This window comes from Tupaia chinensis, unplaced genomic scaffold (assembly GCF_000334495.1).
Source record: "Tupaia chinensis unplaced genomic scaffold, TupChi_1.0 Scaffold000527_1, whole genome shotgun sequence".
Lineage (NCBI taxonomy): Eukaryota > Metazoa > Chordata > Mammalia > Scandentia > Tupaiidae > Tupaia > Tupaia belangeri.
In genome coordinates, this window is record NW_006160040.1 from 6,083,772 (window position 1) to 6,109,891 (window position 26,120).

Genomic DNA, 26,120 nt, shown 5'->3' on the forward strand with positions numbered 1-26,120 from the left:
GAAGGGCTGTTCACACGAGTTTTGGATGCTGGAGGCCCAGTTATCAGTGGGGCATCTTCCTTTCTCCCCAAATGGCTAGATCGCAGGAGCCATGGAGCTGTCTGTTTCTTGAAGGGCTGTTCACACGAGTTTTGGATGCTGGAGGCCCAGTTATCAGTGGGGCATCTTCCTTTCTCCCCAAATGGCTAGATCGCAGGAGCCATGGAGCTGTCTGTCTCTTGAAGAAGGGCTCGTTCCTGGCATGATTTTCAAGTCGCCAAGCCCAGGATTCAAACCACAGTCCACCATGTGGGAGTCCAGCATCTTAACCACAAAACCACAGAAATGTTCCTTCTTAACTGTCTATATCAAAAGTCTCTCATGCATGTGCATCTATATAGACTACGAGTCAGATACTATTATGGTAGATGGAAGGAAGAAGGCAAGCACATGCTCATCTAGTCTTTAATTTACAGTGCTGTCTCCATTCTCCCTATCTTTCAGTCCCTCTTAACTTCTGACTCCCAACTTCCTTATACAATTTGTCCTTCTACCATATCAAACAGCAAATCTAAACAAATAACACAAAAATGAAAATGTCACCAGGGAGGCTCAACAGCACTTTTGTGCTGGTGGAAGAAAGAATTAGTAAACTTGAAGATAGTCAATTAAGAATGTCCAGTCTAAGCAACAAAAATAAAAAAGAAAGGAAAAATTATCACAGAGACACCTGTGGGACACCATCAAGCCTATGAACACACATGTAATAAGAATCACAGAGAAAAGAAAGGAAAAGAATATCTGAAGAAATATCTGAAAAGTTCAATTTTTTTAAAAATGACACTTTTTTACACTAGAAGGCATATGTGTAGTCATGGGTAAAGGGAGAGAGAAAGAGAAAGCACCCCTCAGTGGGGCCTGGTCATGCTGCTACCCTTTTTCCTCCAACTACCCATCTCACCATGATCCTGAGCACGTGTGTACATGTGCCCTGTATGAAGCCAATGGAGCCAAGGCTCAAATCCTGGTCAGTCATGTGGATCCAGTTTCCTCTGAGCAGTGCCTAATCACTGCATCATGGAGCTGGTCCCACTTTCTCAAATCTGATGAGAAACATTATTCGAGAAGCTCCACAAACTCCAAAAAAGAGAACTCAAAAAAAGACCCACACCTAGACACATCATAGTGAAATGGTAAAAGACAAAGACAAAAAAAGAATCTTGAAATAAGCAACAGAAAAAAAAATCCTCAAGTACACGGGATGCTGAAGATTAATAGTTGCTTTCTTTTCAAGAATGATGAAGGGGCAGTTCTGTGATACAGCGGCAACGTACTGCTCAAGAGAACTGAATTTCCCATGGTGACCACAGATCAAATCCAAATTCCTGTCCAAGTCAGCCTGAAACATGTTAGGCACGTGCGCAAGTACACAAAATCTGACAGGCTAGAGGACTAGAGGAAGGATCACAATATGATCAGACCCTATGGAGGATATGCATCTCTTCTCTCTCTCTCTCTCTCTCTCTCTCTCTCTCTGGCAAGCACAGCCACCCTCTGGCAACTTATTTCAAAAGTACATAAAATTAAATAAGATTTTTAAGTAAAAATAAATTTTAAAACAGAAAATCTATAAATGACTTTAAGAGTTAAGTTTCTTCATTGGACTCCAAATTACATAAAAACATATTCACCCATGGATTCCTCAGCACACTGAAATCTTTGTTTCAGAAAAGTCATTTTCAATTCAGTTTTTCACGTCCTACTAATCAATACCTTAAACCTCAGCTTTTACCCAATTAATAGTAAGTCAGTCTGAAAATCCTATTCTAGTAGGCCAGATGATGGCATAGTGGTAAAATGTGATTCCCTGGGAGGCAAGCCCATATGGGAAGGTTCCCAGTTCAAGTCCAGAGACTTCCCTAAGCATGGCTGAAGACTGGGAAGTAAACTGTAGCATCAAGACCCTGTTGTAAGAGATGTAGACATCTCTCTCTCTCTCTCTCTCTCTCTCCTCTCTCTCTCTCTCTCTCTCTCTCCCTCTCCCTCTCTCTCTCTCTCTCTCTCTCTCTCTCTCTCTCACTTTCACTTGTGAAAGAAATAAATTAATAAGCTTTTAAAAAATTCTAATCTAGGGCCACAGGTGGTGTGATGGTTAAGGTGCTGGACTCCTGCATGGCCAACTTCAGTTCAAATCCTGGACCTGGCAGCTTAAAAATCATACCAGGAGTGTATGCATGTGTGCCCAAAATGCCAAGAAGAGAATGGAGAAGGAGGGAGTGTAGCGTGGACATCCTCCTTGGGTGGGGAGGGGGAGGATTCTCATTTTCTCTCCTTCTGTCTCTTTTTCTTTCTCTCTCTGGCAAGCATACACACCCTATAGCAAACAAATCTTAAAAAAAGATTATAAATTATGATTGCTATACATTAGTGTATAGCAAAAGCATACACTGATGATATTTATATTGGTTGATATAATAATATAAAAGATTTTAATGAGCTAAAAATCACTTTTCAAATGCTTATTCTGGTAAGGTATTACAAATACCACTATATAATTAATGTAAAACCACTGAATTAAAAATTATTAAATAATAAATTTATATTCTAAAGTAAATCAATCAATCAGTCATGGACCACTAGTAGGATTTTGTTTTGTTCATTCATTTATTTATTTGAGAAATATTTATTGGGCTGGCCCCACAGTGCAAAGGTTAAGCACTATGCAGAGGTAGCCAGATCCCACATGGCTGCCTGGGATCCTAGTCCCAGTGGCAACACATAAGTGCCTAGGATCCTAAAGGAACAGAGAACTGGAAGAAAAGGGATTCTGGTATGACCGAGCCCTATCCCATAGCGGATATCTTTTCATTCTCCAAAAAAAATCTTTCCCTCTCTCTCTTTCTCTTGTGCACATGCCTTATGGCATTAAAAAAGAAAAGAAACAAAAGGAAAGACTTATGGAGCACCTGCTATGTCCCAGGCACTATGCTAGGAACTAGGGATAATTAGACAAGGTCTCTGCCCATTAACGTGTGAATCGGGGGGACCATCAGATGGCATATTAGTTACATTACTAGACTTCCATGTAGTTGACCACAGTTTGAATCCTGGACCTGGCAGCTTAAAACTCACACTGGGGTGTGTGTGCATGCATGCCCGAAACCCCAAAAGGAGAATGCAGAAGAAGAGATTGTGACATGGCCATCCCCCTTGGGGGGTGATTTATCACTTTTTGTCTCTCTGTCTTTCTCTGTCTCTCCAGTGACTGCACATACCCTACAGCAAAAACTCTCTCTGAAAAAAAAAAGTGTGAATGAGGATTAGAAGAGACTTTATAGTTCTCTGTTTCACATATTTAAAAAAACTGGGACTTAGGGCTGACAGGTGGCAAAGTGGTTAAGGCACTGAACTTCTGCATGGCTGAACATGGTTAGAACCCCAGAACCAGTGGCCTGAAAATCCACACTGGACACATGTGTTTGTGTGCCCAAAAATCCCATAAGAATGGAGGAGAAGGGATTGTGGCATGGCCATCCCTCTGGGGGGTGATTTCTCACTTTCCCTCCCTTTGTCTTTCTCTGGTGAACACACATGCCCTATGACAAAAATCTAAAAACAACAACAACAAATTAATAATTTTAAAAAAACCTGGGATTCATCACCAGCTTAGCCATTTGGGCTGACAGGTAACCAGGTCTACAGATCTCCTGCTGATGTGTTCTCTGTACACACTTTTTCTTGTGATTAAAGAGTGATGAAGGAGTGTGATAAACCTTTCTGCTTTATTCACATGGCCAATATATGTAATAGCTATTAAATTACAGGCAAAAATCACTAATGGATATGAACATAATTATTCAATAATGATTATTTAAATGAATATTTAGCAATTTAGAAACAGAAAATGATATGATACCATGATTAAGTCCTAATCTGCAACTTTTATTAAAGAACTAAAGTAAGGTAATATAATAGTGAGCCTTCTAAGCCATAATTATAGTTTTGCTTCTGTTTTCAGATCTGTAAAACAGGGATATTAAAAGTACTTATTTCACACGCTGTTGTAAAATTAAAATGAATTAATACTTGAAAGCACTTAATAAATGTGGTAAATATTCAGTAAATGTTAAATACTCTTATGAACAAGCATTTCTTAAAAGCAATGGTATGTCATATAAGGAAAAAAAAAGCAATTATCTCTCTTTAAGACATTATCACATTATTATGACAGTCTTATTTTGCCAGCAACTGGTAAAATCTATCACTAAAAAATATGTTATTTCAGAAAAAGTATTTAAAACACATAAAAATTAGTAGTGTGATCTCTTTCTTTATAAAGATATACATCAGTACTGGGACCAACAGATGGCATAATGGCTACGTCACTGGACTCCCATGTAGTCGACCACGGTTCAAGTCCTGGACCTGGTGGCTTAAACTCATGCCGGATGCATGTGCATGCATGCCCCAAGATCCCAAGAGGAGAATGGGGAAGAGATTCATATACATATACATATATATATATATATATATATTTATATACACATCAGTCCTAAAATTATAGGAAAACAGACACTAATTAAAATTATTCATTTAAAATTTATATTCCATAAGAATTTTGATTATTTAAATCATTTAGTTCAGTATTTCTGAGATTTCAAATTTGTAAAATTAAGAGACTGTTCAGAAATGACTTTCAAGTCATTAAAAATTTCATGCTGGGACCAGCAGTTAGCGTAATGGCTATGTCGCTGGACTCGCACATAGTCGACCACAGTTTGTGTCCTGGACCCAGTGGCTTAAAACTCACGTCGGGTGTGTGTGCGTGCGTGCCCAAGATCCCAAGAGGAGAATGGGGAAGAGATTGTGGCGTGGCCATTCCCCCCTGGGGGGTGATTTCTCACTTTCTGTCTCTCTGTCTCTCTCTGTCTGGCTGGCGAGCGCATGCGCCCTATAGCAAAAACCTCTCAAAAAAAAAAAAAAATCTTCATGCAGATGTCCTCATCTTACATAAAATATCTTTAAATTAGTTAATATCTGTGAAATAACCATGTATTGTATATATCAATGAAGCTCTTTTTTAATAAATCAATATAAAATATCAATTAATAAAATAATTGATTATATTTATATCTACTTACTGCAATCTCTCTACAAGCCGACATGGATATTCCTGTGCCTTCAATTTGCTTCAGTGCATATTCCTTTTCATCTTTTCTGCATATGAACAAAAAAAAATTATTTTCCATATATTATTTCACATTCAAAATTACAACTATAAAAATAACAGAAATACACTTAATCTCAATGATATGTAAACACTCTCACTATGCCATGCATTGTCTATTATTTTTTATATTTCAACTACAGAAATATGAAATACCAAATGAAATTCATGTCACAATGAAAACACCAGACAAAGCCAATACAGAAAATTCAAAATTGAAACAGAACAGGATACTAAACGCAGCACAAGTTTCCAGGAGTAAACAATCATAAAGTCAAAACATATTGTAAGATACTCCACGCCTGTCTTAATGGTATGAAATCTTCAGAAGCATTCTATTATAAAAATTTACTGTAAAAATAGCTGATAGACATAAACTTCCAGAATCATTTACAGTAATTGCATAGTATAAAAAGCATCTATAGGAGAATCTGCCAGAACAAGTCGTTTCTTGCCTACGAAAGGATACATTCAAAAGCCCCAAGACCTTGACCAAAACCTTACAAGACTTAAGAACTCCAGTCGCCAACATCTCATTCTCAGAAACTCTAGTAGAAACCTAGTAGTTACTGTGGATTTTCCAAACAATTATCATAGCATTAAAACTTCTAGCGACCAATAGTCACCAGGGTGATTAACTGAGAGAAGACAGCAGCTCAATAACAGTAATATAGTATGTAAAAATACTGATTGCATCACACAGGTGGCTACTGCAACACAGTCAGTATCCAGGGCACTTACATCAGACCTAGCCATACGAAGGCTCTAGATGAACGCTACAACTGTGTTCATATCATGGGTCATTCTGCTAAGAGAGGCAAAATCCATGCCCCCTGAGATCTCTCTTTTGATTGTACCAAAGCCTCAGCAAGGTTTCACCATGTTATGATTGGTCGAATTCCACAGCTGTCCTACGCAGCTATTTCTCATTTCCCCATTCTCTGTTTACCAACAGATACAGCAGTTAAGAGGTTATTTATAATGTGCATTTACGACATATATCTACATGCCTCTGGAAGATTTCCACAATCTGTTTTGGACAAATAATCGAATTATATTTACTTCCTCTCACGATGAGTTTGAAAATAATATACATTTTTCTTCTACTACATGGCATTCAAGAAATAATTAAGCAGCATTTTGTCATTGTTTTATTTTGTTTGTGATTTTTAGGTTTTTGCCATAGGGCACGCATGCTCGTCAGAGAGAAAGAAAGAGAAAGAGAGTGAGAAATCACTCTCCAGAGGGGATGGCCACATGCCCACTGTGATTCTCAAGTCACCAAATCCCGGACTCAAACTGCAGTCAGTCATGTAGGAATCCAGTACCTTAAATGGCCATGCTAACTCCTAGCCCCATTGCTGTTGCTTTTAAGCAGCATTTTGATAAACAAAATTTTTTGATAAACAAAAAACATACCAGATATGTCAACAAGAGGGACTGTGGTACAAATAACACTGAAATTAAGGCCATGAAGGTCACTGAAAATGTGGGAAGTATTTACCATATGCTGGTAAGAAAATATACAAAGTAAATCATATAAAACATGCACACATCTATACATATGCTGAGAGTAACTCAACAAAATTAAAATAGTGCTGTGAAGAGGCAGGTATTATGTTAACTAACTTTATCACTGATTTTTATATTACATTTTAAATTAGAATTAGAAGGAAAAGGGAAAAAGCCAAAATAATTTAATACTCAAAATATTTACCTACTAAAACAATCTTTAGTATTTTCAAGAGATACCTTAGGCATGTTTTATAGAGCAAAAGTAAAAATATGGAAAGCTGAAGTGAACCTTTTTCCCTTTTCTGCTACCTTGTTTCCAGCAAAATATAGACCAGACTTTTTTCAGACTACTGAGAAGACACTAAAAAAGACAAGCAGGACCAGGCCCATGGAATGGTGGTTAAGGCAGCTGGATTCCACATGGCTCACTGCATGGTCTGAGTCCTGGACCTGGCGGTTTACAAAACACACTAGGTGCATATACATGTGTGCCCAAAATTCTTAAAGGAGGGAGAAATGAAGGAGAAGGAATTGTGGTGTGACCATTCCCCATAGGACTTGCTTTCTACTTCTTCTCTTTCACTTTCTGTCTCTCTCCAAGAAGTACACACATCTTCTAAACAATTTTTTTTAAAAAAAAGAAGCACAAGCAGCAGGTGACTATGATCAAAGTCAAATACCTCTTGACCCTAAATGTATGAGAGGGTACATGGGAGAGAACACATGCCTAAGATGCTCTGACACACTGATGCTAACACTAAATTTTACACATTTAATAATTCAATTAGCTACCAGTTTTCCATTAGCAAATATTTAAGTTTAACCAATTCTTAAAACTTATAAAAGGTGTCTGACAAATTTTTCATGTGCAACCACTTTCTTCCAACAGAAATATTTCAATCCCAAGTCCCCTTAAATGAAGTGCTCCAGAAGCTCATGTAATTGCATAGTTTTATTTTTAATACTGTAAAGAATATTACACAATCTGGATAGGTTATCGTTGCTATGGAAACTATAAGAATTTTTTTTGCAATAAGTCAAAAAGTGCAAAATTAACACATCACATTAATGGCTTTTGAATTTCACATCCAGGCTGTCAAAAGAATCTGAAAGCTTAAGCAGAATAGGCCTCTTCTTCTGAATGATATAGATAGGAACAAGAAACAAACCCAGTAATCATTTCACTTAATAAGTTTAAATATAACTTCCATCTGTTAAATTAATAAAATGCTCAAAAATCTGCAACTTTAAGATGTGCAAGTTTTACATTGAGACTGAAAGAGCATTACCATCTCTCTTTTGGATATTAACTGTCAGATGCTAAGTGATGATGTGGCACCTCTGAAGTTCACCATATGAGGAAGTGGCAAGGTCCCCGAAGGCATATGGGAGTCCCTAGCACTTTACTATGTCAACGTCAATCTTTGGGCAGATGCCAATCCCTTTGTATGAAGACTAAATAAAGATGCATCCTTTACCACAGTGTCTAGAAACATCTCAATGACTAGTACCTACTTCAGTAAGTACATGGGGCAGGGAAGCCTTACTGCTTTCGTATCATGAGTGCCCCTCTCCAGGAGCTCCTCCAAGAGTCAGTAGCAGTTCACGTCCCACAGCCTAGACGTTTCAGTCACACACCCTACTAATTATCACAAAAGTACAATTTGTCTTTTTTTTTTTTTTGAGAGGTTTTTGCTATAGGGCGCGTACGCTCACCAGACAGACAGAGAGAGGCAGAGAGACAGAAAGCGAGAAATCACCCCCCAGGGGGGATGGTCATGCTGCAATCCCTTCTCCTCCATTCTCCTCTCGGGATCTTGGGCACGCACGCACATATGCCCGGTGTGAGTTTTAAGCCACCGGGTCGGGGACACGAACCGCAGTCGACTACGTGGGAGTCCAGTTTGTCTTTAACATGACACAGCTGAAAAGCAGGCAAACCCGGACAACACTGTTATGATGGCCTAGACTTTAGCGGGAGCTTAGTTCTTCTAAGACGTGGTGGTGAAGATGTTGGATTCCACATGGCCAATGCTGCCGTTCAAGTCCCAGACCTGGTGGCTTGAAAATCACACTGGGTGTATGTGGGTGCATGCCCAAAATCCCGAGAGGAGAATGGAGGAGAAGGGATTGCAGCAATCACCCCTTGTGGGGGGTGATTTCTCACTTTCCCTCTCTCTGTCTTTTTCCAGCAAGGACAATGCCCTATGGCAAGAATCTTTTTTAAAAAATTATTTCTAGAGACCAGCAGTTAATGTAATGGCTATGTCGCTGGACTCCCACATAGTCGAATGCGGTTCGCGTCCCGGACCTGGTGGTTCAAAACCCACGCCGGGCGCGTGTGCATACGTGCCCAAGATCCCGAGAGGAGAATGGAGGAGAAGGGATTGCGGCGTGACCATCCCCCCTGAGGGGTGATTTCTCGCTTTCTGTCTCTCTGTCTCTCGCTGTCTGTCTGGCAAGCGCATGCGCCCTATAGCGAAAACCTCTCCAAAAAAAAATTATTTCTAAATAGACAATGGAATTCCAAAGCATTCAGGGAAGTTGCTTTCTACATTTCAATGTATATTAGTATGATTATAATAACTACATATCAAAAATAACAAAAAGGAGTTGCAACAACTTCTGGGAGGGGTTTGTACACCTGGTGTGGGAGTTAAGGAACTCAGAGATTGTACTTGAAGTAGTGGATGCAACAACACATCCTGTGGTTCCAGCGCTGGTTTTGACCGCTACATTACCATTTTTTTCACCCGAGGGCCAGCTCTACCAAGTTGAATATGCTGTCAAGGCTATTAACCAGAGTGGCCTTACATCAGTAGCTGTCAGAAGGAAAGACCATGCAGTAATTGTCATACAGAAAAAAGTTCCTGACAAATGATTGGATTCCAGCACAGTGACTCACTTATTCAATATATCTGAACATTGGCTGTGTGATGACAGGAACGACAGCTGACAGTCGATCCCAGGTACAGAGGCCACGCTATAAGGCAGCTAATCGGAACTACAAGTATGGTTATGCGATTCTTGTGGACATGCTGTGGGAAAGAATCGCTGGTATTTCTCAGGTCTACACACAGAATGCTGAAATGAGGCCTCTTGGTTGTTGTATGATATTAATTGGTACAGATGAAGAACAAGGTCCTCAGGAGCACAAGTGTGATCCTGCAGGTTACTACTGTGGGCTTAAAGCTGCTGCAGCACGAGTTAAACAAACTGAGTCAATCAGTTTCCTTGAAAAAAAAGTGAAGAAGGAATTTGACTGGACATTTGAACAGACGGTGGAAACTGCAATTACGTGCCTGCCTACTGTTCTGTCAATTGACTTCAAACCTTCAGAAATAGAAGCTGGAGTAGTTACAGTTGAAAATCCTAAATTCGGGATTCTTACGGAAGCAGAGCTTGATGCTCACCCTGCTGCTCTAGCAGAGACTAAACATTATCATTAGTTTACCAAATCCATGATGCCACTTGCCTGTGTGTTTGGTAACAACAAAGCAGCATATGGAGGCCCTGGAGGCCCCACTCCTCCTACTGCTGAAGTGGTTAGGACACTGTATAAATAAAAACAGTGCTTTTAGAATTTTTTTTTTAAAAAGGAGTTTACTAAATAAATCCAGGAGAGTTAAAAATAGATATATTTGAAGCCAATGGAGGTTAAAGCACTGGATCCTACATGGCCAAATACGCAGTCTCAATCCAGTAGCTTGAAAATTATGCTGGCGCATGTGTGTGGGTTCCCAAAATCCTAAGAGAAGACTGAAGAAGGGACTGTGGTGTGGCCATACCTACTGCAGGGGATTTCTTACTTTCTCTATCTCTCTCTTTCTGGCAAGCACATGTGCCCTATAGCAAAAATTGAAAAGGAAAAAAAAAAAAAACACAATTTTATGATGTAAACATGATACAAGCTATACACAATTTTTTACTTTTAAGAAATTTCTCCTGTATGTCTATAATGTGTATCAACTTCATGCAAGCTTCACTCTCAGTAGTCACAACGAAGAACAATTGTTCACTGAGAACACTATGTAACCACAAAATAAAAAAATAAATTTGGCAGAGACTGTATTCTATTAGGTTTTCCATCCAAGACACTATGCTCTGGAAATTTTGTTTGTTTGTTTTTGTTTTAGTGTTTAACCGTCTGTTTTATTTTTATATATATTTTTTAATTTTTTACTGGAAAATTCTTTATGCAACCAATTTTATAAACAGTAGGTAAAAATAAAAGCATGTATTTGTGCAAAAGGTGGAAATAGTTACCTTAAAATAAAAATGTAATCCCAGGCAGAAAATCAGACTCAGTGGTAGAATTTAAACATAGTTACAGAACAGTTTCTCAGGTCTAGAGAAACAAGTTAGAAAAATCTCTTGGATAAAATATTAGTAACTGGGTTAAAAAAGATAGTTTTATACCTTTCAATAATGTCCCAACTTGGACTAGCTCCCAGTCAACTGTAGCAAAGTAACACACCATTCAGCAGCCCATATGCACAAGCACAAGAGAGTCAGAGTTTTACCAAAACCCCATTTGTTCGGTCACAATTAGACTGATTCCAGGCCCTTTTGCCCCTATCAATAATGCTACCAGGTGTACAAACCAGTATGGGGCTGTCTTTTGTCCCAAGGAGCTATGGCTGACTAAAAATTTAGAAGAAATATCTATGAAGAAAAGATGATATAAAGAAGATTATGATGATAATAAAAAAAAAAAAAGAAAAGATGGAATGGGGGCTGTCCCTGTCACGTAGTGATTAAGCCTTCCAGAGGGAGTCAGATCCCACATGGCTGAAGGCAGTCTGAATTCTGGCCCCTGCAGACTGAAAAACATGCCATGCATATGCACCCACATCCAGGCTCCTGACAGGTTGGAAAATGGAGAAAAAAAGAACTGTGGCATTACCAGGGCCTGCTGGAGAGTCCTCTTTCTCTCTCTCCCTGTATCACATACTCTGGTATTAAAGGGAAAAGAAGAAAGAAGAAAGAAGAAGAAAGAAGAAGAAAGAAGAAAGAGAAGAGAAGAGAAGAGAAGAGAGAAAAGAAAAGAAAAGAAAAGAAAAGAAAAGAAAAGAAAAGAAAAGAAAAGAAAAGAAAAGAAAAGAAAAGAAAAGAAAAGAAAAGAAAAGAAAAGAAAAGAAAAGAAAAGAAAAGAAAAGAAAAGAAAAGAAAAGAAAAGAAAAGAAAAGAAAAGAAAAGAAAAGAAAAGAAAAGAAAAGAAAAGAAAAGAAAAGAAAAAAGAAAAGAAAAGAGAAAAGAAAAGAAAAAAGAAAAGAACTTAAATATGGCTGAGGGAAAAATTCTAAAGTCTTCAAACTAAGAGGAGGGACCAGCCCCATAGGAGAGTGTGCACAAGAGAGCCAGATCTCACATGGTCAACTGCAGGTCAAGTCTCTGTCCTGGCAGATTGAAAAACATGCCAGGTGCCTGTGTGTGCAAGTACAAAATCCTGACATAGTGAAGAACCTGAAGAAAAAGGATTGCAGCATGACTACCCCCATTGAGGGATATTTCCTTTCGCTCTCTGGCAGGCAAGTTCACCCTCTGGTGGAGAGGGGGAAAATAATAGGACCAAAATCCTTCTTTGTGGGGCCATGGCGTGGTAGTTAAGGGCAATGGATTCTCAAGTGGCCGACTGCAGTTTGATTACCGGATTCAGTGGCTTGCTCATTTTCCCTCTTCCTCTTTCTCTGTCTCTGTCTTTCTCTGGTCAAATAAAAATAAAAATAAATCCTTAGGGCCAGCAGGTGGCATGATGGTTAAAGGTGCTGGACTCCAACATGGCCAACTGTGGTTGCGCGGGCCGCGCTCTCTCCCCCTCCCTCTCTCTCTCTCTCTCTCTCTCTCTCTCTCTCTCCCTCCCTCCCTCCCTCCCTCCCTCTCTCTGTCTCTCTCTGTCTCTCTCTGGAAATACTAAAAATAATAACAACAATAATAAATAAAGTTAAATAAAATCATTATTTTTTAAACCCTTCTTTTGGTTATTGTTCTAGTGAAAAGTGCCTTATTATATCAACTAATAAACAAGTAACTCTCATAAGCTCCTTACCCCCAACAGACATATAACAGGCAGAAAAAAATAACCATCCAGTCATTCTGTCAGAGCTTTAAAGAAGTTACTTCCCTAACTCATGCCATTAGGGGAGGAGTTCTCACAGACAGAGAAGAAATGGGGAGGTCAAAAATTCCAGGTAAAAATAAAAGTACATGAGAAAATAACAAAAAGCATATTCAGGAAACAGCTGGTATTCAGATGGCCAGAGAACAGGGTCCATGATGATAAAGAGCAAAAAATAAGGGTAGAAAATAAAGAAGGGAAGAACAGCAGATGGCATAATAGTTACCCAGCTGGACTCCCACATACTCAAACTGTGGTTTGAGTATCGAGTCCCAGACTCGGTGGCTTAAAACTCAGGCCAGGCGTGCGTGTGCGAGCCCAAAATCCCGAGGAGAATAGGAAAGAAAGGATAAAGTATGGCCTTCCACCCAGAGGGTGATTTCTTGCTTTGTCTCTCTCTGTCTCTCTGTCTCTCCAGTGAGTGCATGTGCCCTAGAGCAAGTATCTCTTAAATAAGTAAATAAAAATAAAGATGGAGAAGGAACCATGTGACTTCTACAATAAGATTGTACTTCATATGTAAATAGTGTGGAGTCCAAGGTTTTTAGAACAGAGAAGGTAAATTAACAAATCTTTGCTCAGAGAAGGTAACTCTGGTTACTCCAGAGAAAAACTGGTGTCAGAGCCAACATTCGGTAGGTTGCCTCAAACATAGAGATGAGAGAAGACAAAGGGCTAAATTAGAAGAGTAGCAGAAAAGAAATAATGGATTGAAAAGACATTTCTGAGTCAGAACTGACAGAATTTGGTAACCAATATTTGCTTCTGTAAATGAAGAAGAGGATGACTCTGAAAATGGATGAAATTTTCACATTGTCTAATTGTGTTAATGATAAAACCATTAACCAGAGAAGTGATGACAAGACATAAACGGAGACCTGGAAACATGAGGACTTACTTTAAAGCAATGAAAACTACATAGGAGAGTTAAGCATTTTAGAAAGAGCTGAGGTTGGGGCCAGCAGGTGTTTAAGGGCGCTGGATTCCCACGTGGCCAAATGCGGTTTGAGTCCCAGACCTGGCGGCTTGCTTTCTCACTTTCTCTGTCTCATTCTGTATCTGTCTGGTCAAATTGAAATAAACAAATGAATAAATAAATAAATAAAGTTAAATAAAAATAACTCTAAAAATTTTTTTTAAAAAAAGGACATTAGTATTAGAAAGAGCTGAGGTTAAAGGTATAAAAACAATGAGGAGTTTCCTGCATTGTAGCTATAGGAAGATAAGGACTTGAATTAGGAGAAAAAGATGTTAGCTCTCAAAAGGGGCTTCAGAAAAGCCTGCACAGTCTCTCCACTTCAAGGATAAAGAAACAAGGCCAGCAGCTAGTGGCAGAGCTGAGACCAGATTTTCCAATTCTACATCCAACATTCTTCATAAAAGGGGAACACAGTACAACTGAACAAAGAAGGAACACCTGTGACATCCATTTTAAAGGCGGGATTGGCAGGACCAAAAGATAAGGAAGATTATGAAGGACGAATCGAGGACAAGTCTGAGGTTGTAAGCTTAGTTGATGCGGAGATCATTGAGGTTTAGGTCAGATCTCAAAAGGTTCGTCAGCTCATAAGTGATTCTTTTACATAGAAACTTGAATCAAATATAAAATATCTGGAAAATTCAAAAAGGAGATGTCCTAAGGATCCTCATCAAGTGCCTGTCGTAAGAGAGTTCCAGATTGAAAGGCTAAAGCCTGTAGATATGATGATATTGGATTGGAGGAAGTACAACACAGAAAGATGATGACTTTTTGATTATTTTTATTTTAAAAATTAAAGAACAAGCCTGATAAATTGGAGGAACAATGGAGCCACTGGGCCCCCTCAGAGGACGCAGAGCAGGGGTAGGAGGCAGGGAAGGGAGCTACAGACAGGTGGGTGGGGCAAGAGGCTCTGATAGCCCCCCACACACAGCGGCCCAAGCAGTTGGGATTTTGTCCTGATGGTGCCGGGAAAAGTGTCATTGCAGGATTTTAAGCAGGAAAACAGCATGAACCACTCTGCAGTTTATTTTTGTTTAAGAGAGATTTTTAGTATAGGGTGTGTGCGCTTGCCAAACAGAGACAGAGAGACAGAAAGCAAGAAGTCACCCTCCAGGGGGATGGCCATGCCTCAATCTTTTCTTTTCCACTTTCCTCTCAGGATCTTGGGCATGCATGCATATGTGCCCAGCATGAGTTTTTACGTCTCTGGGTCCGGGACTCAAACCGCAGTTGACTACGTGAGAGACCAGTGACACAGCCATTACACCATCCGCTGGTCCCAAAGATGATGACTTTGGGATGCCCAGAAAAGGACCTGAGGCAAGAGAAAAAGAGAGAAGCAGACAAAGAGGCTGGAAGAGAGCGGAGACCATTTCTACAGATATTTCTCTTTTACATCCCTTAGAAGACATATAGTTCTATAAATACATTTAAGTTTGCTTTTCCAAACCTTATGAGTAGAGCTGAAATAATGAAATCATCAGAAATAAAATATTTCTGTGATGGCACAGAGACGGCATCAAGAAGTTGCACAGTACTTGGTGGCGCTGGACCCACATAAAAGGTCCTGAGTTCAAGTCCGGGGGTCTCTCTGTACATGCCAGGGAGCAGATATGTGCCCACGATCCAGGCTGGCTGAGGCTGGGGGTGAATCACATTATGTAGACCCCCATCAGGGTGTGTGTGTGTGTGTGTCTCTCTCTCTTAGTTTCCTTCTCTCTATTTTGTGGGAGAAATAAACTTTAAGAAAGAAATGTCATAGCCAATATGGTACAGTGTTACCTGTTTTTTTTTTTTAAAGAATTATTTTATTTAACTTTATTTATTTATTTATTTTAATTTGACCAGAGAGTGACAGAGTAAGAGAGAGAGGAAGAGGGAAAGTGAGAAAGCAAACTACCCAGTCCAGGGCTCGAACAGCAGTGGACCATGTGGGAGTCCAGTGCCCTTAACCACCATGCCACCTGCCCGCACCAGTATTACCAGTTTTATATCTAAGTGTTATCAATAAGTCATTCTTCAAACTATTGGGTCGTCGGGAAGGTCATGACACACTTTTGCATAGAAAAACAGAAAAATAGGTCATACAACACATGATGTTTGTCAACCATTTTTTTTTCCTTCAAGAAGAATGCTGGAAGAAATCAATCTTTTATCCCTTTCCTTTATTATGATTTTATTTAGTAGATTTAGTAGAAGGTAATCACATCACATGCCAAAATAAGAAAAAAACATGAAATAAAATTTGAAATAACAAAAAAGAAAAGAAGTCATTTCATTTTTACATTGATAGCATTCCGAACTAGTCAACATTATGAGTCCAATAATCAGTCTGTCTAGTAGTAATGATTCCTTGTTTGGAAACACTTTGGTCTATTACATAATACCATGATATTTCTATATTTTTTATCATAAAAATTTTCAAGGTTAAACAATTAAATGATGGTGATACTCTATGTATCTATCACATAGTTATCAACATATGGCCAATCTTATTTTGAAACAAATCCCAGATATCTTACCATTTCATTTGTAAATAGTTCAATGCCATAGCACCTTTACTAATCGAATTTGGGGGGGGGGGGCTTGAAGGTTAGGCAGCATTTTTTTTTAAGAGATTTTTACTATAGGGTACATGGGCTCGCCAGAGACAGAGACAGAAAGCAAGAAATCACCAGCCTCCCTCCCCCCCCGGGGTGGGGGGGATAGTCTTGCTACAATCCCTTCTTCTCCACTCTCCTCTCAGGATCTTGGGCATGTATGCACACACACCCAGCATGAGTTTAAGCCGCCAAATCCAGGACTTGAACCACAATTAACTACATGAGAGTCCTGTGACATAACCATTACACCATCTGCTGGTCCCACCTCTAATAGTCCTTAAAATCATTTTGAAATACTTTAAATCTTTTAATATAAGGTGTTGCTATTATTTTGTATGGCCTCACTAATTAATAATGCTAAATACAAGTACCCTCTTTATGTTTTCATTTACCAAATATTTAATCTGCTCAATCTCTAAACATCACTGAAATACCATAATATTTTTCTTTATTCTAAAGTTTAGGATTTCCTGGCAACATGGAAATCTGACAACCATTTGATTATGCTTTTGCTTTAATCCCTTAGAAAGAATGCCTTTTGGGGAAGGGGAGGGCAGCAGGTGGTGTGGTGGTTAAGGGCACTGGACTCCCACATGGCTGACCATAGTTCGAGTCCCAGACCTGGTGGCTTATTTTCTCTCTACCCATCTCTATCTCTCTCTCTCTCTTCCCCCCCCCTCTGTCCCTCTGTGGTCAAATTAAAACAAATAAATACAAAATAAAATTTAATGAAATAATTCTTTTTTAAAAAGAATGCTTTTTTAGTTCATTTTCTTACAGACAATTCATCAATATACCTTTTTCTCTAAAAACAGTCTTCATTTTGTATCATTCATTCAGAATTCCATTCAGATAAACATTTACTAAAAGCTCTAAAATTATAAAATTTTAGAAACTTATTAGTTTGGCAAAAATAGTCTCAAAAAATTGTTAGATTAATTTTTCATCGATCAGTTAACTGTAATTTCTCAGATTTAGGTGATATTTATTAATAGGTGTTCATACTAGGTGCCATTTATATAATCACATATTGGTTGGAGAGTTTCAATTCATTTTAATGAAAAACAATTCACTGAATTGAATTTGCAGATCAACATATTTCATAAATGGTTCACTAACACTCTGAATCTTTTTTTTCCTGTTTATTCATGATAAAGCATGTGCAAGGGTACAAGAGAAAGAGGAAGAGGAGTACCCTCCGATGTGGCCTGGTCATTTCGCAACCCTTCTCCCTCCAATGCTCCATCCTGTCAGATTCTGGGAACATACATGATGCCTGACATGTTGCCACTGGGGCCAGGACTCAAAGCCCTCTCAGCCATGTGGGATCCAGCTTCTTCTGTACGCAACAGGGTAATCCTGTGCTTCAAATCTTATTAATTAGGGTATGATGAATATGCTTCCTCAAACATCTTACTTTTTAGTCAACAACTATTTGAACTGTCAATGCACTTTTAAAATGTCAAATTCAGGGACCAGCAGTTAGCATAATGGCTATGTCACTGGACTCCCATGTAGCCGACCATGGTTCGAGTTCCGGACCCAGTGGCTTAAACTCACGCTGGGTGCGTGCCCAGATCCCAAGAGGAGAATGGAGGAGAAGGAATTGCGGCATAGTCATCCCCCGGGGGGGGTGATTCCTCACTTTCTGTCTCTCTGTCTCTCTGTCTGTCTGGCGAGCGCACATGCCCTATAGCAAAAACCTCTAAAAAAGAAAATTCAAATTCAGAGGCTAGCAGATGGTGCTTAAGATGCTGGATCCCACAAGGCTGACTCTGTGGTTCAAATCCCAGACCCAGAGGCTCAAAAAACATGGCCGGGGGAACCAGCAGTTGGCGTAATGGCTATGTCGCTGGACTCCCACGTAGTTGACCGGGGTTCGCGTCCTGGACCTGGTGGCTTAAAACTCACACCGGGCATGTGTGCGTGCGTGCCCAAGATCCCGAGAGGAGAATGGAGGAGAAGGGATTGCGGCGTGACCATCCCCCCTGGGGGGTGATTTCTCGCTGTCTGTCTCTCTGTCTCTCTCTCTGTCTATCTGGCGAGCACATGGACCCTATAGCGAAAACCTCTCCAAAAAAAAACATGGCAGGCACATGTGCATGCACGCCCAAAATCCTGAGAGGAGAAAGGAGTAAGAAGGATTATAGTGTGGTCAACCAAGTAGGGGATAATTTCTCACTTTCTCCAAGGAGTGCACATACCCTATGGTGAAAAGAAAAGAAAAAAAAATTTTTTAAACAGTCAAAATCAGTGGTGCAAATCACAAATTCAACACTGCATTGGTGAAAATATTACCATATAAAATCAATATTTAATGTTTAGTTTGTTTCTAAAAACGGCAAAATCTTATTGCTCAGAAACAAATTTCAATAGAACAAATATTTCTGCAATAATGCTTATAACTTCAGGCAACAAAAATGTTAAACTTATAACATAAATAATTAAGGGACTTACTATACGAATAAAATCATTAGCAAACATTTAGTGTATACCAAATTTTCTATATAAAACATAATACTTCTTTTAAAATTTGCTATAGGGGGACCAGCAGTTAGCGTAATGGCTATGTCGCTGAACTCCCATGTAGTTGACTGTGGTTCAAGTCTCAGATCCAGTGCCTTAAACTCAGGTCAGGCACATGTGCATGTGGGCCCAAGATCCTGAGAGGCGAATGGAGGAGAAGGGATTGCAGCATGGCCAACTCCCTTGGAGGGGGGGTGATTTCTCGCTTTCTGTCTGTCTTTCTCTGTCTTTCTGGCAAGCGCACGTGCCCTATAGCAAAATCCTCTAGAAAAAAAATTGCTATAGGGTGTGTGTACTCACCAGAGAGAGAGAGGGGTGAGAAGCGAGAAAGCACTCCCCAGGGGAGATAGCTATACCTCAATCCCCTTTCCATTTGGGGTACGTGTGTGTGCACACGAGCACATGCACACACACACACACACACACACACACAGCATGTTTCTCAAGCCACCAGGTCCGGGATTTGAACCACGCAGTTGGCCATGTGGGATCCATCTGCCTTAACCACTACACCACAGACTGGCCCTAAATCACGATCTTATTTTGAGAATTCATGAACCTCAAACAGACTGCTACAGAAATAATATATTAAGTGATGCTAGTTATTTCAGAAATATTTTACTAAGCAGGTGCTGCTATGGGCCAAGCACAGTGCTGGGCTCCAGGAACAGAAGGAAGAGTGAGTCAATCCCTTCCCTTGTGGATCTTCTCACAGAATGACACACAAGCAAGGGACACAATCTAGTAAGTGCTATATCAGATGTACGAGCAAAGATCAGAGGAAGAATGGAAAGGAGGGTTTGGTTCTAGTGGAGGGAGTAGACAGATAAATAATTTTCAGAGAGGCTGGGCATAGTATGCCTATAGTCCCAGCTACTGTACCCAGAAGACTGAGTTACAAAGATCACAATTTCAAGATCAGACCGGGCACCATAGTGAAACCCTGCTTCACTAAAATAATAATAATATCCAGAGAAATTGCTGAGTAGACCTGAAGAGATGAACAGGATTTAATTAAGCAAAGAAGAGGTAACAGGGCCTTACAGGCACCAGAAATGTATAGACAAAGGTTGAAGATTAAAATCATGCTGGCCCAGCCTGGTGGTACAGCTGGGAGCAAACTGAACTGCAGGGGGGAAGCCACATGAGTGACCAAGGGATTGGATCCCCCATCAGCCTGAAAACACACCAAGTTTTCACACCAAGATTCTGAGGAGCTAGAGGGCTGGGGAAAGGGAATCGCAGCCTGACAAGACACTGTCAAGCCATCCCCACCACACCCCACCCACTGCCCAAGTACATGTTCTTGATATAGTGAATAAAAATTAACTGTTTATGAAATCCATGCTATATTCAAGAAATTAACAGAAGACAAGTACAACTATAACACAAAAGATGAAATAACATGAGAAGAGCCAAGAGGCCAAATTGAGTATTGTTTCATGCTGTATACTGAAAAGTTGGTGTTTTCCCTATATAATGAGAAGCCATCGGAGGTTTTCAGCAAGAGAAATATGATCAAACAGGTATTCTCAATAAGTGCATAATAAGTAGAATGGATTAGAGGATTTACAGCCAGAGGAGAGAGACTATTGAGGAGGACTGGGGAGGGTTGAGGAGGGCCAAAATCGGAGTAAACAGAGTATAAATGAGGAGAATGCCTTTTAAAGGCATTGCAGAGATAGAATTATCTACTGTGACCAAATATATTTAGGCATTCAAGAAATAGTTGATGAATAAATGTATGTGTACATGCATAATTCTGTGGCAGACAAAGAAACAGCAAAAAATAACTGAAGTTTCTAGTCAAATGTTGTCTCAGTGAGGCTATTTACAAAAAAAATAAATCACAGGAGACTGACAATGAGCCAGTTTGCAGGCAGAAAGTAGATTTACTTTGTATATGATTTTGAAGTGGCTACTGGGTATCCAGTACAATATGGATAAAAGAAACAATGGAAGTGGAGTTCAGGAGAGAGAACACAGGTAACTGTCAATGCTGTGAAGTAAAAGTGATCGCAAAGGGAAAGTGGCTCCCAAATGATGGTATCTGTGCCCTTAACACCAGGTAAACAGACAAGAGTACTTGAGGGCAGAGGTGAAGGGACCCATGGGCCTCCACTGCCCCACACCCCACTAAATGGCAGAATTTAGAGAACTAATAACAGGACTCATAACCTATTCAGGGTCTGCGAAGGCTTTCTCTGGTAACCACATTTCAACAGGCTGGAGGAGGAGACACTACTAAAAGTCCTTGATAACAGGCAAATCTAGATGTGAGATACTCTATCAGAATAATTGGCTTGGGCCAGCTCTGTAGCTCAGTGGTTAAATCCTGGGCTTTGAAAGCTATTGAGTTGTTGGAAAAGTCATGTGCATTTTTGCATAGAAAAACATGGACAAAATACATCATGACTTTTCCAGTGATCCAAAATATCCCACATAATCAAACATGGTTCAAATCTTAGCCCCACGTCTTGAAATATATGCCAGGTGTGTGCGCATATGTGCTCCAAATCTCAGTGAGGTGGAGAAATGGAAGAAAAGGGACTGCAAAGTAACCAATTGGTGACTACATTCGCTCTTTCTATCTCTCTCGCTCTCTATCCACTTTCTCTCTCTTACAAGTGTACGTGCCCTCTGGCAATAAAAATCAATTAAAAATCAACCAATAAGAACACGTAACAACCAAATATAATATTAAGCATGAAAATCTTAACTGGATTGTGGTTCAAATAAAAATAGCTATAAAAGTTTATTTGGACACTTGGGGAAATGTGGACTAGATATTACATAACATTATGGAATTGTGGTTACTTTTATTTTTTTGAGTTTATTAGCCATTTAAAATGTAAGATACTATGGTTATGCAGGACAATGCTCGTAGTAGGAGATACAGGTTCAAGTATTTGGGGGTGATACATCATGACATCTACAACTTAATTTCAAAAGGTTCAATGACAACAAAAAAAATTCATATTTATTTATTTATATTCACATTTTTTTCCTTAGAATTGACTCATATCCCTTACCTCATCCCCAAATGCAGAAAGGCTATCTTTCTCATATCTGTATACTCTGTAAGAGCTAACAAAGTACCTTGCAAATAGTGAGAACTAGCTGCTGCCTGAAATAAACTTACTAGTCTAGATCTATTTCAATATTTTCACACTAAGAAAATCTGAAATACTTTCTATAAAAACAAATACTTTGTGGCTGGCAGTTGGCATAGTGTTTGGGGTGTTGGACTCCCACATGGCTGACCACGGTTCAAGTCTCAGACCCGGCAACTTGCTTTCTTACTTTCTCTCTCTCTCTCTCTCTCTGGTTCTCTGATCAAATTAAAATAATAATGATGATGAATAAAATTAAATAATTCATATATATATATATATATACACACACACACACACTTTGAAGATAAAAATAATGTTCTGAAAAATAAAACTAAAATGATAGAATAATTGGGACCAGCACATAGTGGTTACGTCACTGGACTCCCACATGGTTGACCACGGTTCGAGTCCCAAAACTGGTAACTTAAATTCACACTGGGGGCATGTGCCAAAATCCCAACAGGAGAAGAGATAAGAAGGGATTGTGGTGTGGGCGCCCGCCCTGTGGCGGGAAGGGGGGGATTTTATATGCCAGATGTGTGTGCATGTGTGTTACAGGGCACATGCACGCGCCAGGAAGAGGCAGAGAGAGAAAGTAAGAGAGCACCCACGGGAAGAGATGCCTTCACACAATCCATTCTCCTCTCAGGACTTTAGGCATGCCCACACATGTGAATCCACGCACATACATGGACCTGGTTTATTTCTCAAGCCACCAGGTCCAGACTTGAATTGCACAGTCATGTGGGATCCAGTCACCTTAATCACCATGCCACTGGCATGCCACAAACACCAATATTTTTATTAGAAAATTAATTATATCTAAAAATTCATTAGAAAGCAAACTACCACTACAAGGAAAGAAAAGAATACAAATATTTTGCCATTCTCAACTCTAGTGCTATCAGATCAGGCAGAACTACATCATCAGATGAGACAGTACTGGATTAACAACATGCTCCCTTAGATACAACTTTAGATTTCAGACTTCATGAGATCGTCTCAGATCATAAGTATTAATGAAAACAAATACACCATAAAGAAAATCAATAGTGGAGATATCAAATTCAACAGCTAAAAATTAAATACATATTAGTTTTATACCATATCACCATAGGTTCTGCCAAGCCTAGGTCAATAAGGAATCTTTTGATAAAATATATATTTGCATGTTTTTCCTAGCTAATATCAACTACTATAGTAATTAGATTCTTTCCTAATATATTGGGTCATTGAAAGAGTCGTGACATATCTTTCCTCTTTTTCTACACAAAAATTCTTCATGACTTTCCCAATAGCCCAAAAGTATTTTTACTAGAACCCAAACCATTTGAACCTTTATAGTCCACAATCTCTGAAACATACTTGAGGGGAAAAATTTGAATTTCTTCAGAAGACTTTACTTCAAACTTTAATCAACATAGCCCATAAATCATAAAGTCAAATCAAAATGTCAGCTATCAGCAAACTGACAGAAACTGTTTTGTTTAAGAAGAAAATGGAGGCGGGCCAGCCTTATGGCCTATTGGTTGAAGAAGCCGGATCCACATGGCCAACCACACAATTAAAATCCTAGCCCCAGTAGTTTGAGGAACACACCAGGCACATATGCCTGCATGCCCAGGGTCCTAAGAGGATGAAGAAATAGAAGGAAGAGGATTGTGCTAAGATTATGCCCCACTAGGGAATGATTTCATCCTTTTCTCCCTCTCCCTCTCTCTCTCCCTCCCTCCCTCTCTCTCTCTCTCTCTCTCTCTAGTGAGAACACGTGCCCTCTGGGGGTAAAAAAAAAAAAAATGGAAAAGAAAAAGAAAAATGGAGAAGAGGGTCCTATTTAAAATACAGGATAAAATTTGTTCTATTGCATTTTACTACTGCAAGAAGAAATTTTGGTACCTTCAGTCACAAAACACTCACTGTTCCTGGTTCTTCGTCTTCTCTGCACTCACTGATCTCACTTAGCTCTCTTGTGCCTATTCTTCCTATCCATCAGACAAGGTCAAGCTTTCCAGAAATTGTGTGAATACCCTAGCCTAAGGTTAAAACTGCCTCTCTGCATTCTTGAAGCATATCTCTGCCCCATACACATGAGTCCCAGACCCAGCAGCTTGAAAAACACTGGGCTGGGAACCAGCAGTTGGCGTAATGGCTATGTCGCTGGACTCCCACGTAGTCGACCGTGGTTCGCGTCCCGGACCCGGTGGCTTAAAACTCATGCCGGGCACGTGTGCGTGTGTGCCCAAGATCCCGAGAGGAGAGCGGAGGAGAAGGGATTACAGCATGGCCATCCCCCCTGGGGGGTGATTTCTCGTTTTCTGTCTCTACGTCTCTCTCTGTCTGTCTGGCGAGCACGTGCGCCCTATAGCGAAAAGAAAACTCTCAAAAAAAACAAAAACAAAAACACACTGTGCTGGGACCAGCAGCTGGTGTAATGGCTATGTCGCTGGACTCCCATGTAGTCGACCAGGTTCAAGTCCCAGACCCGGTGGCTTAAACTCACGCAGGGCGCGTGTGCGTGCGTGCCCAAGATCCCGAGAGGAGAATGGAGGAGAAGGGATTGCGGCATGGCCATCTCCCCAGGGAGTGATTTCTCACTTTCTGTCTCTCTGTCTCTCTCTGTCTTTCTGGCGAGCGCATGCACCCTATAGCAAAATCTCTCCAAAAAAGAAAAAAGAAAAACACACTGGGCATATATGTGTACATGTCCAAAAGTCTGAAAGGAGAAATGAAGAAGGAATTGCAGTGTGACCGCCTTACATGGGGGATGATTTCCCTGTCTTTCTCTCTCTGTCTCTTTTCAGCAAGCACACACACCATCTAGGCAAAGTTAAAAAACACGTTTTTAAATAATGAAGAAGAACCAAGTTAGAAGAATAACAATATCCTTCTTCAAGACTTACTACAAAGCTACAGGAATCAGGATGGTGTGGTATTAGCAAAAAAGAAGACAAATAGATCAATAGAACAAAATAGACCACAGATATATACCCTCCGCTATGGATCATTGACAACAGCTCAAGGGACAATGGAAGACAGTCTTTTCAACTAGTGATGCTGGAACAACTGGACATTCACATACAGGAAAAAAAAATGAACCTAGGCTCACTACGGTGGCACAGCAGAAACACAATGCTCTGTAGTGCTAGAAACCATATGACACATTACAATTTAGTTCCCAGGCTGACCTGTACACACGGGTTACTCCCATTCCCACCATCCAGGCAGGCTGGAAAAGGCTAGAGGAGACTGAAGCATGAATTCCTGTTGAGGGTACTTGTCTTGTTCTGTTTTTTTTCCCTGTCTTTCTCTTTCGGTGTGTCTGTCTTTCTCTCGTTAAACAAATAAATGGATACTTTTTTTAAGAATTATTTTATTTAGCTTTATTTATTTTAATTTGACTGAAAAGGGACAGAGAGAGAGATTAAAAAAAAAAAAAGTGAGAAAGGAAGCAGCCAGGCCCAAGACTCCAACTGCCATTGGCCATGTGGGAGTGTAGCGCCCATAACCACCACACCACCTGCCAGCCCCAAATGGATACATTTTATTATTATTATTATTTATTTAATTTTATTCATTCATTCATTTCTTTTAATTTGACCAGAGAGAGACACACACAGAGAGAGAGAGAGAAAGAGAGTGAAAGCGAGAAAGCAAGCCACCAGTTTGAGGACTCAAACTGTGGTTGGCCATATGGGAGAGTCCAGAACCTTAACCACCATGCCACTTGCTGACCCCCTAAATGAATACATTTTTAAAAAATAAAACTAGATCTTACATACTTTGCAAAACTAACTTAAAATGTATCATTGACTTATATAAAATGCAATGTGACAAAATTCCTAGAAGATAACACAAAAGAAAAATCTAGAAGACCTTGTTTGGCAATCACATTTAGACATAATACAAAACACAATTCATTTTTTTTTTTTTTTTTAATTTGCCAGAGAGCCCATGTGCTTGCCAGAGAGAGACAGGTAAAAAGGGCGTGGGGCCAGCAGGTGGCATGGTGGTTAAGGGTGCTGGATTCCCACATGGCCGACTGCGGTTCAAGTGC

General features: G+C 39.8%; 1 protein-coding gene and 1 pseudogene across 3 annotated transcripts in view; one reads left to right on the forward strand and one right to left on the reverse strand.

Annotated features, from left to right (window-relative positions):
• CDK19 (cyclin dependent kinase 19) overlaps positions 1 to 26,120 on the reverse strand; it is a 163,707-nt gene that overhangs the window by 99,420 nt on the left and 38,167 nt on the right. For all 3 annotated transcript variants that reach the window (XM_014591044.2, XM_014591042.2, XM_014591043.2), the window contains one exon: positions 5,121 to 5,196. In XM_014591044.2, the coding sequence (XP_014446530.1) occupies positions 5,121 to 5,144 (24 nt within the window). In that variant the 5' untranslated portion in view covers positions 5,145 to 5,196. The remainder of the gene's footprint in view (positions 1 to 5,120; positions 5,197 to 26,120) is intronic.
• On the forward strand, positions 8,281 to 10,170 carry LOC102472030 (proteasome subunit alpha type-6 pseudogene; annotated as a pseudogene).